The 24,606-nt window shown below is 45.9% G+C and overlaps 1 protein-coding gene across 2 annotated transcripts; it reads right to left on the bottom strand.

Annotated features, from left to right (window-relative positions):
• Window positions 1-657: 657 nt before the first annotated feature.
• On the bottom strand, window positions 658-23,424 carry LOC132461555 (neuronal migration protein doublecortin-like). Of its 2 annotated transcripts, none has more exons than XM_060056731.1 (7): window positions 23,222-23,424; window positions 20,153-20,584; window positions 17,988-18,322; window positions 9,639-9,741; window positions 6,517-6,606; window positions 3,609-3,688; window positions 658-3,258 (listed from the first exon to the last, which is right to left on the bottom strand). In XM_060056731.1, the coding sequence occupies exons 2-7, from the start codon at window positions 20,526-20,528 to the stop codon at window positions 3,202-3,204; spliced, it is 1,041 nt and encodes a 346-aa protein (XP_059912714.1). In that variant the 5' UTR covers window positions 20,529-20,584; window positions 23,222-23,424; the 3' UTR covers window positions 658-3,201. The 2 variants fall into 2 exon arrangements, with proteins under 2 accessions (XP_059912714.1, XP_059912713.1); XM_060056730.1 differs by having other exon boundaries at window positions 3,609-3,685; window positions 23,222-23,381.
• Between the last annotated feature and the right edge of the window lie 1,182 nt (window positions 23,425-24,606).

Here is a 24,606-nt window from a genome sequence, read left to right as displayed (position 1 = left end):
TTATAGGTGCCCATCAAGTAATGCAGTTGTCCCATCCTGCCACCAGGTGGCACGATGAGATAAAATGTTGACTATTTGCTAATGTTGGGCTATCCACGAAGTGCAGCAGATCGACAAAATCGAATATAATTCATTTTGACGTTTGTATTTGGGCACCCGTCTACCAAATTTTAACAAGGTGACTGGAGAGATGACCATACACGTTTACATGAATGTGACGATAGTAGAGGAATATCTGAGAACAATAAATAAATCATGAATTTTGGTGTTATAACAGTTATAACAGATCGTTATAACAGGGCTAAAGTGTGACTCACTCCAGCGTCTTACAAGGATGTTTTACATTTGACTAGGAGGAATAACAAAGATGTCTAGTTCCCATGGCGATGAGAATATTCCTGCGGAGAACCTTGTAGTTCAGTTTCTGTTTATAGAAACAGAAACTGTAATAGCCACCTTAACTATCATTCAGGTACATACATATTGAGTAAACATAAACAACAATGGCTCCCTACAGGATATTGTTGTTTAGGCCTATTATGTAGGCCTAAAGATACCTACTGATAATATATTTACACTGTAAAAGTAATTGATTGAACAGGCCAACTGATAATAAATCAGAGCCGTTCCTGACAGAGACACAAACGATTCAGGGGGTTGTAATACAACTGTTTTAATTGTAAAAGGATACCAGGTTAATACATTGGATGAAGCACTGAAACAAGCCACTGGGACATCGCAAATACCACGAAAAGACGCTCAGTCATTCATTCAATGGGAAGCAAACAGAGAGAAAGTGTCCTGTATTTACTCTACACAGCGTATCAGATGTTGTCCAAGCTCTCCTCATTCAAAAGAAAATACACTTCAAAAAATGTTTTACAAACAGGTTGTTAACAAAAGGACTGCCTTGGTTAGATTCCATTTCATTTTTTTATCAAAAGACAATAATCTTTAGGAAAAAAGGCACCACTGTAGGTGTTGAACTTTTCGGCAGATTTACACCAAACAACCAGACATTTATCGGTAATGTTTCAATATGCTGTAAAAGTGTACAAAATTGGGGATCACCAGACGAGATAGCAAAGAGCTTGTGAGTTTGAACAAAAGTTATATTTTCCTTCCTCAGGAAAACAAACTTTTTTTTTTTTTTTTTTACAAAAATGTTGATTGCCAGTGTACAAGCGGTTGGCGGTTCCCATGGTAACCCTTGCCAGTACAAGCTGTTGGCTGTTCCCATGGTAACCGTGTATCTGCATGGCAGTGCGGAGGGTTCATCAGTCAGTTTGGTTTGGTTTTGGTCAAACGTAGTTGGTGAATTTTACCTTTCAGTTTATTCAGAGCGAAGAGTGAGTCATTGCTATGGTGAGAAATGTATTGAAATGACTAAACTGGACCTTTTAGTCTTCTACTGAAGTATCAGATATTAAACATTTTACATAAAACATTACCCCTTTTTCCGCTCCCCAACTATTCAATATCTTATCCCCCCTAATGCATAGACGCAACCATAAAATATCCTACACGTGCAATTGTCATATCTTTACAGTTAGGGTGAAACATATCGTCATGACGTTTTTAAGATCCATCTACATCTGTAAAAGAGCTTGTGTCTCTGTGCTTTCCTCTCCATCCAGTTGTCAAATCAAAGCCCTGATCAACCCGTGAGGACGCACCCGTAGCCCAGGACACACAGTGCAAACCGCGGACAGAAGCTGCCAAAGTACCAGAGGCCGATAGAAAAGGAAAGTGGTACCGGTACCATCGGGCCCTCATTGATAACCACAGTTTGGTCTGACCAGGATAGAAACTTTTGACGTAATTTTACAACCCAAAACTTTTGATCCCATAACATCCTCTTATATATCAATGTTTTTTTTCCTATTAAGAGAGTTGTAATAATTATGCGTTATTTGAAGCCATGCAAATGTTGAGAATCCCTCAACCGCTATAAGATGAGTATCTGCGAGTATCTGACGTTGATGAGCGTTTAAATTAGTCATGCATTAGGTAGGGGGGGGGGGGGGGGGGGGGTACAGCAGACAGTAACGCTACATACAGGTCCCATCTTATATTTCTAATTTTCAGTATACTTTGGCTTTGACTCTTTCAATCACTGAATCTGAACTTTCCCCCTCCCCCATCATGATATTTTTACCAGAACATAAGCCAGGGGGAAAAATGGTGTGATTTTACTGTAAGCATATGAGGAGACAGTGATTATATTACAGGGCCAAAGACTTTCTCTTAAAAAGAAAGAACATTCTCGAAGGGACGTTTTGGGCACACTTGGATATAACTTCCAGGGTTAACTTTCAAAATAAAAAAGCTTTTCAAATAGTGCATAAGCAAAAATGTACAGGTAACATGTACTGTGTGTGCGCGTGTGTGTGTGTGTTTGTTTGTCTGTGTGTCTTTCATGTGAGATATGCAGAGTATAAATAAGGATATCGAGAGTCATTATCAAGAATTCACATATGGGGGGTGGTGGAGTAATGCATTGGGTGGTGAATGGTGGCAGGTTCTCTCTGATCGTACCCGGCGAGGGGAGCACTAAAGAGGCGGATTAACTGACGTTATGGAAGCACATTTAGGGACACAAAGCGAGCACGTTATGAAAGCTATACACACTATTTACAGCCAGTGAGAATATCGCTCTCTCTTCAAAAAGTACCGTTACTTTCTCGCGGAGAGACGGGAGGACGCAGAGAAAAAGGGATGAAATACCAGCGATACAAAAACCCTAATCAAAGCTCCAGAATTACACCTCTAGAAAAAGTTCCTTCTTGCTGCCCGGTATCATGTTTGATCCGTAAGCTAAACAAAACAAAAGAAGTCCACTCGATAACAAAACATTCAGTTAAAAGTGAATCGGGTTTCTACGTGTTATTGAATTGTGAAAACTACCATTCTACACCAACAAAATACCGTTGCACGTTATTGAAATGTATGTATATAAGAAACAACTCCTACAGCACAGCTGTATGTACAGGTTCTTGTGACTGAAAAAAAAAAACGGGTACAAAAAAAGTTAAACAAAAGAGTCCATTTGTGTGCATTCTCAAGCAGCAAATGGCAGCGCAACCCTGGTTGTTGTTTTTGTTGTTGTTGTTCTAATGCCAAAACAGGAGCAATAGGAGCGATCGGCTGGCCTGCTGGGAGCGCGATGGAGGAGGAAAGGGGCCTCTGGGGCCCAGAGTCCTACATAGACTCTCCCATGGAGTCCTCGTCCTCCTGGGACAGGGGCAGGTACAGGTCCTGAGAGAAAGAGAGACAAGTTCACCCACATCCCATTCAGACGTCCAACAGCAATCAGCCACAATGGGCCCATGCATGGATTGTTAAACGGGAACCATCACGTTTTGTTACAAGAAATGATAGCATGTTATGAACAGCATGTGCAACATCATATCTGCGTTCTCCATTGGTCGGAAATAAATCCATGGTGCTACTTCTCGTTTGATGGAAGCAGAGTTCATTTTGCCGACACTGATTTGTTCACAACATGTGTATGAAGCGGTTCTCTCCCATATATAGGTTTGCCTTTATGAAGGCATGCCATTTACAGGTTGGAGAGGAGAATGTCCAGAGGGCGGGGCAGGACGTACCTTCTGCTTGCGTCCGAGTCCCGGACTAGTGGGGGAGGAGGTGGGGGAGTTCTGGCTGTTGGAGCCGGTTCCATTAACTACTCCATCGCACAGGAGAGAGAGAGAGAGAGAGAGAGAGAGAGAGAGAGAGAAAATTAGACACAGCCAGACCGACAGACAAGAGGATAACAGATAAACAAGTGTGAATAAGGCGCAGTTAGGAGAAGTCTAAAGTGCTCCTCTGGCACAGAGTGCAATACCCCCCTCACTCTCTCGTCCCACTTGGCAGTGGAGGAACCAAGACTCCTGTTTCCCTCCTCTCTCTCGCTCCACCTAAACTACATTTTATCCCACTTCTGAGCGCCCGCCAGGTTGCTAGGACTTCTCTCCTGTGTGGCACATTGTGTTGGACTCCAAGAGTGCGTTGGTGTGGTGCATTATGTGCTACATGCTTTAAAAGGCCCTTTTTGTGTGTGTGTAACAGATTAAAAGATTTCTTTAAGCCAGATGGCCGCTGTTAACTTTGTGCCAGGGTGTGGGGGGGACACGGTGTGGCTAAGGCTTTGATTGTTAGCCAGGCGCTAACAGGTTCGTCTTAGCACTCAGGCCAACAGACAGTGACACACATAGAGTAATGCTGTTAGTTAGGGTGTTCAATACAATAGATTGCTCCAATGTCTAAATCGAAACCAATGTTTTTCAAATGTTAACTGCTTAAATCACATACTTGGTTCTTTCTGAGGGATCACCCACATTTCACACTTTTTTTATGTCTTGTTTTTGTATACTCACTCCTATACTCACGTTTAACTTTCATAGTAAATGAATGGACCAAAAACCATTTAATTCTACCGTCTTGTTGATGTACTTTGTATCCAGCTGAAATGTTCCTGTCTAATGGCCTTTAAATACTCTGAAGACACCAGGCACCAAGGTGCTTAGTTAATCCCCTGCTCTATAAAAGCCAAGCATTGAAGGAAATAAAGCAGGATCCTGGCAGAGACCTCATACACTTTATTGTCAGCAGGCCAGCATCCAAACTATTTCTTTGATACAGGTGGGAATCTAGTGTCTTCAGCAGACATATGACCAGCCACCAAAAAAAAAAAAAAGATATTAAATCTTTGAGTTAATCCAGATCCGATTCAACCATTTTAAAACAGTTAAATCTTTTAAAGGGGGGCCAAAGGATAATCAAAACATGCAATGAAGTAGATGGGTTTTATTAACAAGAACAAAGTAACATTAGAAATTAAAAACAAACAAACATATGTTTAGATGCAAACATAACAGATCTTCAGCGTTGGATTATATTTAAAAAGAAAGAAGAATGAAATGCATTACAAAACACACAAAACAAAGTAATAAAGTTATAAAAACAGATTCCACTCTTCACCAGCACTCTGCCGCATTCAGAGGGGGGTTATAGAGGTGGTGGTGGAGGAACACAGGGGTGTCAAGAGAGACTCCAAACCAAAACAGAACCTGATCTGTTTGGACTAGGGGTCCTCATCTCTCTCGCCCCTCCAGCTGCACCAGCCCTAGCAGTGTATTGCTTCAGTTAATGTTTAACACATTACACCCCCCCCCCCCCCCCCTACTCCTCCATCTGCTGCCTTTAGACCTGGTTACCCTCTCCCAATCGCAACTATTCATGGACATTAACAAGAATTGAGAGTGAGAGAGCGTGTCTGAGTGAGAGTGCGAGAGAGAGGGCAGGCAGAGGGACAAAGGAAGAGGACAAAACAGAAGAGTCTGACCCGCGTGTCTGGTTAAAGAGACGCATCAGGAGTGAAGAAGGGAGACAGACGGAGAGAGAGAGAGAGAGAGACCTGGCCAGAGTCATCAGGGCAGACTGATGAGCAGTGCTCTTCTGTGTTTACACTCTGTCCTACTTGTTTAAAATACAAAGAACACAAGACGCGAGTTGACCAGACAAAATGGCTGACAAACTCCAAAGAAGACTCACATTAACTGGTAAATAGCATCCTCCCTCCTCCAAATCCTGATTGTAGCAACCATCTGCTAGGTGAAATCCATGTTTTGTTCCGTTTTGTATTAAAATAGATTATTGTGTAAGGAATCTCCTTGGGATTGACACATCACTTTGTGCGTTTGCTAAATTCATCCTGCTATTTATGATAAACACAGCACTGTTGGAGGACAGCTGCTATGCTATCCTGAACAACTGCCACATCTAAGCACATTAAATGTCCTTCCCCATTGTCTTCCATCACTTTGAATGACCCTAATAACACAAACCGGTTGATTCTGGTAGTTTTCTTAATCAATTACTTATTCATTAATGAATTAGTTTCCCCAATTAATTTCACAAACTCCTATTCAACTCACGACCAAAAGATGAGCTATCGTACCTACATTCTGACTAATAACCTACAATCTGTAATAAAAAAGCAAGAATCATCTTTATTTGTACAAATGCAACAATTAAAATGGAACAGAACGATGCTGTGATTTCATGTGTCGAGTTGTTTTGGGATATGAGGGGAAAACAAATCGAACTAATTCCAACCGATACATGTAGGCCTCCTGTACTCCTGAGCTCGTTGCATGCATGTAATGTACCATGGTTATCCATGTGTATTCGTCTTCCAGGAGCAGTGTCAGCTGGAATTAGTTCTCCCTCAGCCCACACACACAACACGGCTAACACTAGCGTCACACCAAGAAACACACACACACACACACACACACACACACACACACACACACACACACACACACACACACACACACACACACACACACACACACACACACACACACACACACACACACAGAGAGAGCAGTTGATCTTTTGTCTAAAATATTAACATTGGATTTATTCTTAAATATTCGATTTATTATTCGACAGTATCGATCTATATTAAATCAAAACCGGGGGCGGGGCTGATAAATATGTTCTCACTGGATTCGGTGGTGGACCCGGAGCGCCGGATGGGACCAGGACTCTTGATGAGCCCCTTCGGAGGCTTGGGGGTCTTCATCACGCGGCATTCTGGAGGGAGACACACACACAGACAGAGAATGGTTATAAACCCGTTGTGTTCCCCATGCCATGAAGCCCATGATGTCATTTGGCTTCAATCCAAAGAACCAATTCTGAAGCGGTGCAAGATGACGAATTGATGAGTCGTAAAGTTTTGTCTCTGGCAAGGAAACGCAATACATTTGCTAATGATGCAAAGTAAGCACAATTTGTACAATTTAATTGACATCCTGCATAGTGTATTGTGAACTATAATCCCTAGCAAGCCTAATCGAAAGCCGCACATTCATAAACGCTGATTAATATGCAAATAATTTGACTAATTAATGATTACAGAACAGAAAGATGTGAAGGAGGCAGGCAACATTGTTTCAGAAGGGAACACAGTTTCATTCATCAGTGATTTGCATCATTCGCTGGGATTTCCTCCATCTTTAAACTGCCATAATGCAAGACTGAATACCTAGTTAACTTCTGTTTGGACTGTTAAATGTAGAAATTATTTGGGTTTTGCTCATCCAATGAGATGCAGTATTCCCCAGCATGAACAAGAACTATAGTACTGATGGCTTAGGATAATCAGGTTGGCTCCAACGAATACATGAACAGTAACACATTTTTGATTAACCCTCAAGTCAAATCTTAAGACTACACAAACTAACTCATAGATATGCATGTAACGATTATATGTCCTGATATGGGAGCATGCACGCAGTATGTATGCGTTTTTTTTTTTCTTAATAGGGGACCCATATTTTCCTAACATTTTTCCAAACATTGTTTCCTGGCGGATTATGCTTGAACATAATCAGCAACTTGTTTACTTTAACCTTTCCGTTCATATCAGCTATTGTTTGCTGCAAATAGAAATGTTTGCAGTCATTGTCTTTTATTCTGGGTCAGTTATAATCAGGACAGCCATGCCCCAGACACAATGATAGGTCGCTCTCTCTCCCCCACGCCCCCCCTCACTGCCTCTCGCTTTCTCTCTCCCCCTCCCTCCCTCCCTCTCTCTCTCCCCCCCTCCCTGCCTCTCGCTTTCTTTCTCTCTCCCCCCCCCCCCCTCCCTCCCTCCCTCCCTCCCTCACTGCGTCTTTCCTCCTCTCGCGCCCTAACCTTCACACACTAGTGGATGCTGACAGTTACTGTGCGTGTATGCGCCTGTGTGGGTTGTGGTGCGTGTGTGTGCCACCAGGCTTTTAAATAGACCCCAGGCTGACAGTCTGTCTCATCTGCTCAATACTCAGTAACACCACCACCACCACCACCGCCACCGCCACTCTGAAGGACTCTCCTTGGACCGCAAACACGGCTGTATAGACACTGTCAGACCCTCTCCATTTTGAGTGTCTCAAACTGCCTACCTTTCTGTGACCCACTCCCCAGTCCACCCACCTCCCCAGTCCACCCACCCACAGCGGTCTTAGAGCTCGCTTGTTTGGGCCACTTGGCCACTGCTGACCTCGGCCCCCTTGTCAGCCAAACCGACCCAATCCCAGCCCGGCTTCAGTAGGGGTCACGAGGGTTTCATGGAAGAGACGCATCGTTATAAAAGCACGCTACTGGCGACTCGATCAAAGAGACCCAGTTACAAAGGCTGGGGAAAAGGACGAGGGCCGACAGGACCCCCCCCCCCCTCGGAGAAGTAGGGGTGACATGACACGCATGATAAATGAGGCCTATATTTTGAAACGCGTTCGGGTTCAAAGCAATTCCTCTCCAAGTCTAGAGACGGAGAGCAGAGCAACAAAACAACAGGAAACAGAAGTTGAGCTGTGGAATAATGCATGGTTTAAAAGAAAAAGAAGAGGCAGGTTAGCTAGGCTAGTCCCCCAGCCCAAAGATTGGGAGCTTAGTTGAAGGCAGGCGCCCTCGAGCAAGACGCCCAATCCGTACCGGCTCCTTAATGACGCTGCATTTTAAAAAGGAATGCTCTGCGAGCGGCGCCGGATAAACGCGGCTCCGCAACGACTTAACATCCTGAATAGCGTATTCATATCCGTTGTATGCTAGCGCCGCGGGATTTGCCGTGTTTACCCACTTCTGGCGTCACGGCGACCCGCGCCTATCAGGAGGAGGATTAATGGCAGTGCTCTACCTCTGGCTGCTGCTGCCGGCAGATAACGCCGGGCTCCTTTCTGCTCTTCCTCCCACTCCTCCTCTCCCTCGCGCCGTCACATACATATTTTCTCTCCTGGACATAAATACCCTTCCTGCCAGGAATGTTTCTCATTTGATGTCTTCCAGATATTTGCAGGCGTAGGAGAGACCAGGAGAGAGCTTATACTCAAATAAATCCTGTGAGGTGCTGTTGTGAGGTTGGAAAACACAGCCATTTTACAGAAAGTGAGAGGTTAGAAAAAACCTTTCAGATCGGGCTGTAGCAAAATGGCGATTGGCAACGGCTCACTTGGGCCAAACTGTATAGATATATGCTACGCATAGCGTTGAAAAATCAGCCGATGCACATATAGGTTCATCCAAATGTACGCCGTTACATGCACCGTAACATTTCTGTGTATCCATTATGCGGTCCAGTAAAAGCGTAATCAATTGTATTAGTATTGCCCTTTATCACACAACTTTCTGGCACGCAAGCCTTTGGAAAGGCAAGGAAAAGATCCGCTAGAAGCAAGAGGGAGGAAGCCTTGACACGGGACACAGGAGGGATCCCTCCTCCCAAGGACGGCTGGGAGTGCAACTGTAACATAATGATTCACTTCTAAAGCTCGAATTCTTCTTCTGCTCAGAACAGCAGCTGCGGATATTCTACGGGTCTCCACATCGGCACTTGGTTGAGGTGGCATCTGCGTTTGGCCGCCACCACCACTATTTGACGCAGAAGTATTAATTAGGCTTTAAGTTTGTATGAGATATGAGGTCAGCCTACATGTGGGCATCTTTAAGTAAGCAAACCCTAGACCTCTAACTCCTTTCATTCATCGCTAGTCACTTTTGATAGGTTTCCGTTAAAAGGTCTTTGCAGTAAATCAACAGATGTCAGAAATACAAGTTCAGTGTTCTAGAGGGCGCAGGCTTACCGTTCTGGTCCAGCGCGAAGTCGTCCTGAGCGTAGCGAAACTTCTCTGGTCCACAGGCGATGAAGACGTCGTCCTCACCGAAGAAGTCCTGGAGGCAGGTCACCTGAGGTGTCATACGGAACACAGGTCAAAACATGGATCCCTCATGAGCCTCTCAAGGAGCCCATACTGTCACAACATCACAGGGTATTTCCTTTAATTTGAATGATAGAAATCTAGACATCTCTAAAAATTATCTAGAAAGTTAGACATCTCTGAAACCAGAAACTTATCATTGCATCAAAATAATGTGGAACTGTAAAGGCTGATTACCCTTGTACAAGGTACTTGTGTTTAGGGTACAGACTCTGGCACGTAGTAAAAGTCAGCTTGGCTTTCACACAGATATAACACTGTTTGCTGTTAATAACCCCAGGAAATAGTTTGGGCATCCTGATGTAGCTAACAGTGTAGCATCTATCACACATCCTGAATTAGCGTAACAGCTGTGGTACATCCTGCATGAGAGCTTGGACATCCTGATGTAGCCAATAGCATAGCGGCTGTAATGCATGCTCATTTAGCCACATAGCGGAACATGTACACTCTAATCTTGTCCGGCATGCCGGCCCTCGAGAGCATCTTAACACAGGTAAACAGTGTTGCCTTTCTCCCTGTGACCTCGGGTTAAAGCCCAGCTAGCAGGAAGTAGGTCAACTCTGTGTGACACCTCACGTGTTAACATTGCTTTTGCGCACACCAAATCCTCACACAACCAACCCACCTCATTACAGAAACCCCCCGCAAAAACACAATGACGAGTACGCACAAAGACAGTATATTGTTACACCCTTCACAGTTAGGCCCAAGTGATCCTCCCATCTCTCTGGCTCTCTCTCCAGGGCCTGCCCCCTCGCCACAGCAGCTGTTCCCACAATATGGCCTCTTTAGTGGACAGATGTCCCCAGCCACACCTTCCCCTCAGCACTCCAATGGTCTGGCCCTGTTGCCAAGCTTAAACAGGCCGATTACACCCCTTTAAAAACAAAGAGATTCACCCTGTTGGCTGTTCTTTTATTCGGAGACCGGCATTCCAGTTTTTAAACCAGCAATTGTAGTAGTACTTCCTGTTGGCATAGTTCCACTTCCTGTTGGAATACCCAAGCCCAGACACGTTATTTATAACTGATCGACACTTGGCCCGTGTCTCCCCCAATTCCTGCTTCCTCCAATGTCTTCTTCAATATTGCCGGGACGGTCATAAAGATCTACCGAGTCATAAGTGTACCAGCACAACTGTTAGAGGAGGACCGCAGGGGGGCATAGCCTTCACCCTGCTCGGGTTAGGGGTTCGAGTCCCACTGGGGCCGTCCTTACTAACAATGTACGCACTCACGGTATTATAAGCCACTTTGAATTAGTGCCATGGTCCTATGCATTAGAGACCAGTTGGCTGGTCGAGGAGGAGGACCCAGAACCCCCTGACAAGCAGCTTCCATCTTGTGCCACACATCCAAACTATGAGCCGCCGATCATTCTGGAGCGCCCCCCACCCCGGCAGCTGCCCTGGGGGGGGGGTTCTGGACGGACGTCTGGACGGGCTAAAAGTGCGCTGGTGACTGCCTGGCGAGGCATTCAACAGCTGTACTCGCCTACCCGCACCCTCCCCGTGCCCAGAGCTCTCTGCTGCCCCACGAGGCCAGGGGAGTGGAGGCCGGAGACCGGGACGAACCCTTCTCACTGTTGACATGTCCTGTTTCAGGCAGAGACACACAGCCACCGCTGTGAGTCTGACGATCAAAAGTGTCAAAATAAATTGATGTAAATGAATGCACTATATGGGTGATTAAAGGGTGTCCCCCTTTCGGCAAAAATTTTGCTAACCAATAGTTTAAGGACACCCTTTAAGCACCCCAAGGGACCTTGACGTTGACCCCCCTAAAGCTAATATTTTTGCCAACAGCAGCTTGCCTGGGTGTCCTTGTAAAATGTCTAGCCGTTTGTCCTTGGTCTAAACACAATGTATCCTAGCAGCACAATGGGTAGCTTCACACAAGCCACCTTCTTTGGAAAACGCCCAAGTCGGGCTGACATGCTGTGACCTTGATCACCTCCCTGTCGGTTTAGTGGGGGTCAAATGTGAAAGGTTGCCATTTCTCCCATCATTCTTATAACAAGCTGGTTGCCCAAAGGGATGCAGCAGCCAGTGTGCGAAGAAGATTCAGAACAACATCCTCTCCTCTCTCACTCAGTCTCAGAGGGTCAGTCCATCATGTTCACCAGACCCCCTGGAATGGATCCAATAGAGGCAAAAATATTAAACTCCTTCACACCCCAAAGGGACGTTTATCTTTAAGGCGCCTGGATGTCTCGCGGGTAGGTCTGTAACGAGCGCTTTTATCTCCACACTCCCGTGATTAAACCACCAGTGTCCACATCACAACGCTTCCTCCATCGTTTTCCCTCTTCTTTCATGTCTCCTTCACTTAGGATCACTCCCCCCCCCCCCCCCCCCCTCCTCTTATTTCTTCCTGAGCGCGTGTGCGTTCCAGTCCCACCCCCACCCCCACTCCCACTCCCCACCAAGCCCATCCCTAATCTCTGCCTCTCCAGCTGTCAGGACCACATGACCCCCAGCCACACCACCACCACCACCACCACCACCACTAGCCGGGCAGTGACCCAAACCTTAGACCCGACCAACCAGCTGAATTATTCACAAAGTTCCCCCTTCCCGTCCCCTCCTGGCTTACCAGTCTCAAGACCCACTCACTGGTAGGCAATAGGCATTATTAGGCGATTAGCAGTGGAATGGAGAGAACACACACACACACACACACACACACACACACACACACACACATTTTATAATGAATTTACAGCATTAAAAGGGGTGTCAGACCTCACAGACCTAGCTTTTACACACACTATTCTGAGCAGACATTAACTTGGCAACACACGTGCTTTTAATGATGCAGATGGCTGGATGATGAAGTGTCGCTCGCCAAACAGGAAAGACGGTACAATAAAGTAGCATGTCATGAGGCGAGGCAGAAGGGAGGGACGCCTTGTTGGGTCCGAAATACAAACCTCCATGGAAAATATTAAAAACCCTTCTGAAAACGAGCTGCTGAGCTGTGAACACAACTCTGCTTCCCTCCCTCCCTGTAGCCTCCCTCCCGACACCTCACCACCTCCCCACCCCAGTCATGTCACATTTATTTAGCCGACGCTCCCCCAGAGCGACTTACAGTAAGTGCATTCAACAATGAAGATATAGCCAAAAAAGTGCAAGAATCATTTAAGGACATCGAAAATTCACAAAATAAGCAAAGCAAGGGCTTTATGCCAGCCCAACCAAGTGCTGGTTTCCTCATGTAATTGCATTCTCCCAGCCATTTGATTCATGCTATCCACTCTCCAAGCACAGCAAGAGAGAAAATGGCGGGTTTTTTCCGTGGGAGCCACAACCTCTTTAATTCTCCTTTGTCCCTGAGCAAACTCCCACTCCATCTTTCTCGACTCTGAGCACACAGCCAGGATCGATAGCCTCCACACAAAACCCCATAGTAATAGGGTTAGCGAACATCCCCCCCCCCCCCCCATTTTTCTGTAGGTGGTTAAAGTTCGATCACATGTATTTGATGGGTCTCATCCTCACTTCTAAGTCGTTGGCAAACACATCTACTTAATGCCTAAATATGCAATCCGACGTTAAACAGTAAAGTGAAAATAAGCCCCAGATATCTCACCAACCATCAGGTCAGTATGGCGTTGCCTCCTTTACTGCGGGAGGCCCACTCGAAATCACTCTGTTTTAAAACACGAGTTGACCTACGACCCCTCGCTGTACAAACGTGACCCCTGCTCCCCGTTGCCGCACCCAGAGGATCACCGCGGCGATGGCGTGTGTGTTTACGCACAGGGACCACACCAGCTAGACACACTAATATCTGCACCGTCATGGAGACCAGCTGGTGCCTGGCCAGCCCCACCCCCACGTCAGACACACAGACACACAGACACACACACACGCCTGTCCGCATGAATCATGTTGACACGTTGTCTGTGGGTGTGTGATGGCTTGAATTTAGAAGAGTTGCAAATGCAAACCATTTCAAGATTCCCCTATATGTCAATGTGTGTCCTTGCGCGGGTGCATGTGGTCCGTGCATGTGGGAAAAAATGCACATGCTTGAAGGCTGCTGATGAGGGAGCAGCCCGGTAAAGAGCACACTCAGCGTTTCACAGTCTTTGTCACAGACTGAATTCATCATGGCTCCGCTTATTGCCATGACGACCGCCTCCACTGCAAGGGAGAGATGAAGAAGGCGTTGCACCTCCCATCCTCCCCTATCCACCACCAACACCCCCAATCTCCAGATTACATTGGTACATGAAGAAGCCCCCGGACCAGCGTTTCCCTGTTCTACTCACTGAATGGGAGTCTATTGAACAGTCACTCCCATTAGAAACCTTTTGTTCTCGTCATTGCGATGACCTTGCCTGAGGCAGGTAGAGAATGAGAGAACCCAGTCTTATTTGCCACGCTGCTTTTTACTTTGGTCGACAACAGCGTATCCGTTTAGGAAACAATTAACACAGAAATACTGCCCATAATTCTACACCATGTCGGTGTACAAGGCGTGAGAGCCCGAAACTCTGCTCCAGTCATACATCATCCAACACTGTGCGATTTCTGCACAAAATGAGAGGGACAATGAATTTGCATTCAATTAGTTGAAGGACCTGGCATTTGACTTACGAGTGCAAAGAAAAGGGTGTCCAGAAGCCAATAGACACGTACACAAACACACACACACTGCTGACATTGTGGAGCCCCATTTTGAGCCAGCGAGGGGAATTTATTTGAGAGAATAATTATTCCTCATCAGCAGACGTTCAAATGATCCTAATTTGCCAGGAGAGGAGGGAAAGGCCTGGGGGATCGCTCCGCCCTCTCCAAACACAGGGTTGTAAAGGGAAAAAAGGGCGTTAGATGTTCCTAGCTGACAAAAGGAGAGGGAGGGTCCTCCGCAGACGGCGCAGACAGTTTGAACAGTGCTGAAGCTAGTGGGTTAAATGTTCCTGGAAACACGCTAGAGGAGAGCAGCCATTTTACGCTTGCAGAAACAACCTTCAAGTAGCCCAACATCGATCAGTACCTGGACAAACTGAGCATCTTCTAGCTTTCCACACACACACACACACACACACACACACACACACACACACACACACACGATTTGCAGACGATCACAGGGACTAAAGTACAGGATGTGGTGACTGACAGACCAGTCCACGCCAGCTGGGCTCTCTTTGTGCCTGGGATGTGGTAACCTAGCAACCAGCCCGAGCAGCCATCGCTATGAAATGGGGAAGGAGGAGGAGGAGAACCGGTGCAGAGTCAGGGAGGGGCGGGGGCCACTGCATCAATATTACCTCCACCACAGAGCAGCTGCAGTCTGCAGCCCCCCTGCACGCCCCAACACACACACACACACACATAACTAAAGACACTGCCACACAGGCTAGTTAAGATACAACTGGATCTAGTGGAGCTACAACCAAATCTGAATCCAGCGGAAACAAAACTAAATCTGGGTGAAACGATGAATGTCACATGATACACAATCTAAAAAGGACAAAAAAAGCCACCCATCCCAAACAAATAATTGGAAAACTAAATTAAAGGGTTATTTAAAAACACAACATTCCAGTTAAATTCCAGTAACTGCAGCACAGCTCAGCGGGCCAGTGACAAGCCATATATACAAGAGGGGATAACAGCGGGGGAGCCATATCACAGTCAACCAATCACACCCACAAAGGATACTCACCTGACCATGAAGTCATACAATGGGTTCAGCCATCCATCACATTATAACTCACTTCTAAATTATCTTCGAATCCACAAACACAATCAGTTATAACTGATGAGTTGCATAAGGAAGCACATCTTCCACTTCAAACACTGCGTGAACTATGACCGGAGGAAGTGTAACAGGCTTGTGTGAACACCGTGTACGACTGCCAAACCGTCTGTCACGATTCAGGAAGCCAGGGCGGATTAGCGATCATTTAGCCACATCAGAGGAGACGAGGCGGGGAAACAGATGCAGAACTCCCGCGCCCACATGTTTGCTCTGCTGCGATGCCTTCCTGCATTCCCATTGGTTCCTCCCCACGCTCCACTGTTGCACGCCACCACTCATGGTCACAGAGCTGCTCCAACCACCACCGATAGAAAGAGCACAAGTGAATAAAAGACATTCTAGACCTCAAATCTTTGTCTCTTTGGTTGAAAGGCATCCCAGGGAAAGGCATCACTTTGTGATATGCTTCATAATAGGTTCAAATCATTAAGAACAATTATTAAACTAAGGAAAGCAAAGCTATTCTGTCTGAAGACACGCCTTCAGAGCCTTCAAAAAAAATAGGTCCTTCAAGACACCACTGGGAAACCGAAGCCACGATTCCACATTTATAGACCCCCCTCTTTGGAGAAGGCTGTTCTACATAATCATTCAATCATTCCTAATTATAAGGCTCTTCATGCATCCGTTACCCCCCCCCCCCCCCCCCCTCCTGGACAGCCTTCCAGGTGGAAGCCCTGGTCCTCTCCCAGAAGACCACTCTGTACAGACACCTTCATGAATAAAACATGCCGTCCTTTAGTGTCGCCCTTTTAACTGGATGGCAAAAAAGAATAAACCCATGCCGTTCCCCTGGGGGACGGTCTTCTTGGGTACAGTGCAAAGCCTGGAGCCGGCCCATATACAAACTACTTTGTTGTCGGTTACCCCCTGCTTGGCGGCTTCTGCCGATCCATCTGACCCCTGTGTGAGTGTTTTCCCAGTCCGACACCGATAGCCCTCTCCGGAGTAGAGGCTGTTATTCCGGCTGTATCCAATGTTCTTCCAGGTGAAACCTAAACCAACATGTTTTAAACAGTCTCGGTCGGTCAATAAACCTTTTTGTAAACTGGATTTACAAATTCTGGGACAGGACGTTTTAAAACGCAGCACGTTCATTTTTATGACGCGTTGCCCGTCTAGTGAAAGAGACCGCTGGTGGGAATGTCTGCCTGTCGAGCCCCAGCTGGGTGCTCCCACGGGGGTTGAGATGTCCTATATTTTCACTGTGCGGTTAAACCGCCCGGACCTACCGCATGAAGGACTGGCCAAGGGTAACCGGGACGCTAGTTGGTTTGTGTTCAGGCCCACGCTGGAGGGAACGCAGCCTGCCCTACTTTAGGAACACATTAGCGCGGCGGAGATTGCAGTTAGTGTCTCCTTTGTCCAAGGCGACTTGGAGTGAATTGGGATGCATGTCATTAAGGTGGGGCAGGATAGTCCTGTGGTTTGGGTATCTGGCTACCAGCCCAAAAAGATACTGGGTTAGATCCCCAGTGTCCAAGGTGTGCATGCAGGCATCCTTGAGCGAGATCCCCGCCCCTCTTCATGCTGATAAATAACACGTTAACGGAATTCAGAATGAAAGTGTTTGATCAATTACTAAAATATGACTACTACTCGAACCATCAACTCTACAGATATTTCAGAAGTTCACAGGAGGAACGCTTTGATTCATAACTCCCTTTGATGTCGAATGGTGGCCAGAAGGGAGATGCGGTTGACCAAGGTCTACCGTCAGTACAGCTTGACCTGCGTGCCAGCTGAAATGCACATCAATGGGTGAAGACTAATAACCTGACAGGACAACAGAAACCCACACGGGCACAGGATAGTGTGCATCTCACACTCAATGAGTTCTTTTATGAGCTTTGTGACAAGTGACCAACTCTGATGAACACTGACGGACCAGGATCCCATGGATCAAACACGAGCCATGGGGCTCAACACAATGGTGTGGGCACTGTTTTCAATGCCATAAGAGGAGGTGAAGCGCAGTGGACTTTTTGAAAGGGTATAGAATAACAGTGTCACTATAGGCCTCAAACCTCATCACACTCAAAGGCTGACAGACAGACAGCAGAGTAATAACGGGGAAGAAAGCAAAATAAATAAGTTGCATAAAAGACAGAGAATCCCTACAATGGAGTGCGCTGCCTCTTAACGGGCGTGGTTCACACACAGTTGGTCTGTGAGTCAGCAAGGTCATTTCACACAATCATAAATATTTGAAAACGCTTAGAAACTCTGGCGCGGTAAAGGAAGACATCAAAGTACCCTGTGGCTTTTCCTCTGTACTCTCAAATGTCGGTCAGTTGTTAATCCCCAAGAAGACGTGAAGATCCCTACACCTGCCTTCTCGGAACACGGGCCAAGCACCGAAAACCCACAACTCTCACGCAGACATGGGCAGACGACCATCCCGAAAGCACCTTTACACCGTGTTGCCACCGACCTGCTTCCCGCCCAGCGTGTAGATCCTCTTGACGGCGCCGCTCTCCAGCTTGATGGCCTCCGTGATGTCGGTGAGCACCTGCTCGAAGGAGTGCGCCGTCTTCTTGTTCAGCAGCACGCGCACCGCCTTGCGCGGCTTCACGCCGCTGCGCATCACCGTCACCAGCTTGGGCCGCACAAAGTCCTTGCCCTCGGGCCCGCCCAGCGTGGCCTTGGCCGCCAGCGAGATCTTCTGGCTGGCCGAGGCCTTGACGTTCACCGACCAGTTGGGGTTGACCGTCTTGGTGTAGTCCAGCGGCTTGTACGAGTTCTCCGAGGCGCACACGTAGCTCTCCCCTGGGGGCAGACAGACAAAACAAAAAGAGAGCGGTGAGACGACGGACGGATGGCCGGACGCCGGTGGCTTCTGTTGTGGTGAAAGCGACCGGAGGCCCCGGTGGGAGAGACGGTTTCTACGATTTCATAACGCTGTGTAGAGTGACTTGGGGTTCTAGGGTATGGGCCGTCTCCAATGCCATGGGGAACCGTCTGGTATATACTTGAGGGTTGCTGGCAGAGGAAGAGAGCCAAGATCAACAAGTCGTATTCATTAAGTGGTTTGAGGGCCATTTCCTATATTGATTTCAATGATGTGTGGAACATTACAGATCGCTTTGAACTCTGGATTCATTCGCCCGTGTTGACAACCACTTCCATCTCATCAATGTTCCATACTGAGCCCTCTGATGTTGAGGTCAAAATGTAGGGCATTCAGTATTAGTAGATTTTCAACGAACCAGATGAACAGGTCTGATTCGGAACATAGAAGCATATTTCTACATTATTTACATTGACATTTGTAGCAACAGTATAAAGTGTTGCATTCCAAGAATACCATTTAAATTTAAACGTTGACAGGTTAGAAACCTCCAATGAACCGTCTTCTTGTCTAGACGGCCAATTTAATCCAGACATCGAAAAGGGATTTCTCTTAAGAGTATATTTATAAGTTGTGAAGGCCATTGGTTAAGACTGCAGGGATCAAGATAATCTTAAGTGGTATTGGATTCACTGATGGCGGGTCAAAGCCACCTTGAGTCAGAATGCCAAAGACTCTTGTCCAACCTTACCTTACTTACCCATTCCTTAAAACTGTATGTTGTACATCCCCCATCCAGCACTCAATATATTAGGTTACACGCATTCTGATTGAACTTACCCAAAGAGGGAGGGGGACACACACACACACACACACACACACACACACACACACACACACACACACACACACACACACACACACACACACACACACACACACACACACACACACACACACACACACATACATTACGGCCCCAATTAAAACAGACTAAATAAAATTATACGTTACAGCGGAAACAGGACTAAGTCATTGTATCCCCTCGGGTGAACAAGAGGCAGGACCCTCCACATCTGCCAGTCCATAAAGGATGATGGCTGAAACGCTGTACAGAAATAAAGATGAGCAGAACTCTCTCTCTCTCTCTCTCTGTCTCTTTCTTTGTAAATCCAGTATACTAGCTATGCTGATTCACCTTCTCCTTCAGAAAAAACTGAAATGAAGGTGGGCCTTTCTCTTGATGAAAAAGCCTACAAAGAAAAAGGCTGGACATGTGTTTCTGATCAACAATGACCTCATGGCTTGGATCGCAACCTAGCATTACTCGATATTTTAAACCTGCTGAATTGTAGGAATAGGCTCATGAATTGCAAAATCCTCTCCTTGGTTGCCATTCCAAAGCCTTCCATCAGATTAAAATTTCATAGGGATCGGGAAAGATCAGGAGTCTAGACCGCAAAGATAACTCCCAATCCCAATGAAATTCCTGGGTTTGAATCTCCCAATAGCCAGGAATGACTTCGACCTTTAACGTGTACTCCTGATGTAACACTTACCCTGGTGTTCAGAAAGGGTACTATAATGTGTGTCAAACCATCATCTGACAAACACAACTCCTCATGTTAAACCCCAACTTTATGAATAACGATACGGCAAATTCTACATACCACATCAGCCAAAATTAAGATTAAGCCAAAACACTGGTAGAGAAGACAGCCATGGTCAAAAACCGCCAATATTAGCCACGGAAGCAAAAAACACAAAACGTTCCGCCAAACTTCGGGCCAACCAACCGACAAACGTACCTTCCTCGAGGTCGTCGATTGTGGCGATCTTGCGCATTCCGTCGATGCTGAAGATGAACCTGACCCCTTGCGGCAGGTTGGTGTGGTCGGAGAGCGAGCGTGTGAGGTCGGCCAGGAGGGCGTCGAAGGTGCGGAAGCGGTCCAGGGCCACGGGGTACACGATGCCCCGGAAGTAGCGGTCGCCGTTGCGGTAGAAACGCACCTTCTTGGCCTTCCTCTCGTTGGACAGGGCCTGCAGCGTGCGTGTGCGGTACAGGCTGCAGTGGGCGCTGTTGGTGGGGCTGGGCAGGCCGTTGAGGCGGCCGCCACGCGGGGTACGCGACGCCTTGTCGCGCTCGTCAAAGTGTCCGAAGTCCAGCTCCTTGGTGATGCTCATTGTGAGGGGGGGGGTTCTGGCAGAGGTGTGATGCTGGTGATTAGTTCCGGGGTTGCCTGCAAACAGAGGAAGGAGGATTACTTATCATGAGGGAAGTCGCCCGTTAAGGGTTCATCTTCTATTTGGACCGTAAGAGAATTCAAGCACAATTGTTATACAGTTAAATCTCAAACAGCAAGTACATGGTAGGAGAGAGGATGCAGACCAGAAGACCAACACGGTGAAGGTTTATCTGTAAATCTAGGACAATAAAAGTGGTGAGTCATCGCCAATCGATCGGATAAGATGCCCTATGTGATAGGTGGTACATTTAGACACAACCACTGATTTAGAGAGAGTAGACAGACACAGCAAGTAACATGGTTACCATTGACGATTGACGTTTCAAGCAGTTAATTGCTTTAGTCTATCCAATTATTGACCGCTTAGTGAAGACCACCTTTCAGCAAGCCGGCATTCACAGGTTGTCAAGTGAGGGGTTTTGAGTTTCAATACTATTTTGATATTTATTATGTGTATGCATCTGATAATGCACACATATATCGACAGATGGAATAGAAGACTAGAAGCTATATTTGGGTGTCAAAAGGCCAATAAGCCATGGGGTTCACACAGTATAAGCACACGCAAGCCGCCACCGAGCCATCCACTCTATACATAGCCTCTCAATGAGATTCCCAGTGGTGGGATCAGAGCATGTGATTGTATTATATAAAGCTCCCTCTGCTTGCTCACACACTGCCAACCGATAGACTAGATCATCAAATGTAACAAGCTGAAGAAAGAACAACTTATCAGGAGAAGAAAACATAAATCCCCAATGGTGAAAATGTATCTGTGTGACATCTGAGCTTTTAGGTCAAGCAAACCTCTTAGGGGTGATTGTCACCTGCAGAATGCCGATTATGATCTTGTTGCTTACCAATGGCTTGTAAAGGTACTAGGTTGACCCTCTGGGTTAGGTGCTTTAAGCTAATGATTTGAATTTATAACAGATTTATGTTTGTTCAAAAGGCCAAATCGTACCAACTAGTGGTCAATGAACCGCAGATTAACCAAAGGCCACACTTTAGTTCTCAATGCAAGAGAAAATATACTGACACTGCTAACCTAAACAGTGACCCTCTCGCACCACATGGAAAAACAAAACGACACAAAACAAGCAGTGAGATCTAAACTCAAGAAGTGGCCTACTCCACTGACCCAAATATCCAATTATACTCTCGCCTTGTACTAAAATAAACAGACAACCATGTACAGCAATTTGGTTTTTAGTTAATCTAATAGGCCATACATTAAACAAGAAACACAGCCTTCTTGTATTGCATAAATGTTTACATTTAGGTGACAAGGTAATTTAATTTGAGAAACAATTTAACAGTTTTTTAACTAACTGGCGAGAAGTTCTTGCATTGCATCTTGATAAAATTTGAATTATACCTAACCTCATGACCATTTAAACAAACGTATACAACTAAAAGCCAATCTTTATGAATAATTAAACCTATAAGGAAAGCCACTCAAAACATCAAATAACACATTTAGCCTATGAAACAATCACCGATCAATACAAAAACAGACACCTTTACAGCAACAACAGAAATACAACAATAGGCAAGAAAAACATTTTAGCTGTTACTTAAAATAGGCCTCCCCTTGGGAGAATCATAAAATGGATGTTAGTGGGGCTTTATGACAGCAGAGGCCCCGAGGTAGGGCCTGCTGTGGCCTGGCAGTGCATCAGCTGACAAAGACAAGCGTTAAACCCCATCTGCTCCGCTAATGGGCAGTCCTGGAAGTGACCCTTCCCCACCGGAGCATCTACTAGGACGGCCCATTGTCTGAGAGTTGGTCCGTCAAAGTGACATCATCCACCGCTGACTCCAGCGGGAGCAGTACCGCTTTGTTCCACACAATGACAGTATACAGCGGGGCAGAGTTAATAGAGCCTAATATGGTCAGGGTAAGGAATTCGTACTCAGTATAAGCAAACAATACCCCTTTCAATGGGGAGTTGTGAAAATAATAGATTTTCATTGTTGATAAATCAATAGTTCATCTCTCCCAATATAAAATCTGAATGTTTTTATTTTTGATATTTTACCTAACGAATGAATGAATGAATGAATGAATGCATGAATTAGCCCACACCTTAAACTGAGCGCATACATCCGAATAGAACAGTCCCCTGAGTAGCACATGAAGCTGGCATTGCAGTAACATTAAGGGCTTCATGGAGAACTGGGTTCTGCTTCTGACAGATCCGCCCACTGAACTCAACACTCCCAGGACCATTTTAACGCCCTCATTATGCTTATCCTATAATTCAACTTAAATCAGAAGCCGGTCCAAAATCATAAGAACGCTTAAATGGGTATACTTTCAAAAGAAAATAGAAAGTTTTAGTGCCGCATTTGTATTTTATCCATCCAAATACGACACGTCTTAAGCCGGTGGAGGATTTAATTAAATTTGAATGACTGGAGATGGGTGTGTGCGGGTCTAGCTGGCCACCTGCCTTCAAAGCCTATAGACCAGTCCCATGGAAGAAGAAGAAACGTTTAACACTCAAAAATTCTACCTTCACAGCGATGACACCTCTGAGACGGTCTGGCTTTTTACAAATTAACATGCACATATGTTTTGCCCATGAACCAAACTACGCGTATTTCCATCAAAGTAATTGAACTCACCTGCGGTGCTGCTCGCGGAGTGGTGGTAATGGGTGTCGATGCAGCAAGGTAGCGGCACGCGGTCTCTGCCTTTGCCTTTGTCTGAGAGGAGTGCCGCTACCTCTTGGGCAGCGCTGCTGGGTCCTAAAGGCGTCGCATTCAACGATCCCTCCCCATCATGGCAAATAAGCCTAAGGACATGGTCAGGGGGGTGGAAGACGTGGTTTCACTTGAGGGTAAACGCAAATGTAAACCTTTCCTGGCTCCAAATGGCTATTATTTAATGGTTTATATGGTAACATTTGTGTGTTTGGATGGGTGGGAGGGTGTGTGTGTGAGGGAGGGATGGAGGGAGGGCGTGTGTGTGTGTGTGTGTGTGTGTGTGTGTGTGTGTGTGTGTGTGTGTGTGTGTGTGTGTGTGTGTGTGTGTGTGTGTGTGTGTGTGTGTGTGTGTGTGTGTGTGTGTGTGTGTGTGTGTGTGTGCGTGCGTTTGTGTGTGTTAGTCAACCCAAACGAGAGGGCAGTCGAATGCCTTTGAGACCAATACAGTTGATATGTTTGAATCTGGTTGCCGAGCAGAGATAAAAGTGCATATGTTAGGCTATTGTCGTTGCCTTTGGCAACATAATGTTTTAAGAGGGATATTTGACTTCAGGGGAACCGTTCTAATTATGTTAGTTCCGCTCAAATGATTTTCAATTGAATTTGTCTGCTGAATATGCACATTAAGTGCCGAAAAAGTACATTCTTCACAGAGCAACAAAAAAGAAACAAATTTAATAATTAAGTCTGGGTCCTATTTGTAATTGATAATTTTGTCTAGACTTGAAAGTGACAGACCCACCTAGCATGGAAAGAGCTGAATGTAGTCTAGTTTATGTTTTTTAAAGATTTTTTTAAATTGTTTTATCAGGGAGAGAATTATGCTGAACAGATCATTCCCCACTTTATGTTGACGAATTAAAGGAGAAATGCATCTATCTTGCAGGAGATACAGGATATGGACCTGTCAAAAAAACAGGTCGGAAAGGATATCCCGTTTCCCCAAAATAATCAGATGACATGAGTTCATAGCCAGGAGGAAGGGATCATGTTGTCCTACCTTTGTACTTTGCAACTGACTTTGTAACTGTACAACTTCTCCAAAGCTTGCTCCCAGCGTGATATTATGGAGCTTGACTCCAAAAAATTGCGCTTGTTGGTTGCATGCATTGTATGATATATTATATGATATCTAACGCATTGTTAATATAATGTCTCTGATGTGCTTGTGTACTGGTAAATGTGTTCGATACAAGTGGAAGGGTCCTTATTTATATATTGAATCGCCTGATTTAACAAATATCCCCATGGTCTGGATTTGAGTTCGACACTTTTTTTCATGATGTTAAACAAATTCATCAACA

The sequence above is a fragment of the Gadus macrocephalus genome, chromosome 7 (genome assembly GCF_031168955.1).
Source record: "Gadus macrocephalus chromosome 7, ASM3116895v1".
Taxonomy (NCBI): domain Eukaryota; kingdom Metazoa; phylum Chordata; class Actinopteri; order Gadiformes; family Gadidae; genus Gadus; species Gadus macrocephalus.
The sequence above is the reverse complement of the archived record's forward strand: the minus strand, read 5'-3'. Positions and strand labels throughout refer to the sequence as shown.

What these genes read in the sequence shown, in the direction of transcription:
- LOC132461555 (XM_060056731.1), bottom strand. Translation starts at nt 20,528, where the DNA reads ATGAGCATCACCAAGGAGCTGGACTTCGGACACTTTGACGAGCGCGAC. An exon ending in AATCGACGACCTCGAGGAAG is followed by an intron (nt 18,323 to 20,152) that starts GTACGTTTGTCG and finishes GTCTGCCCCCAG; the next exon opens with GGGAGAGCTACGTGTGCGCC. An exon ending in GACTCGGACGCAAGCAGAAG is followed by an intron (nt 3,259 to 3,608) that starts GTACGTCCTGCC and finishes TCTTTCTCTCAG; the next exon opens with GACCTGTACCTGCCCCTGTC.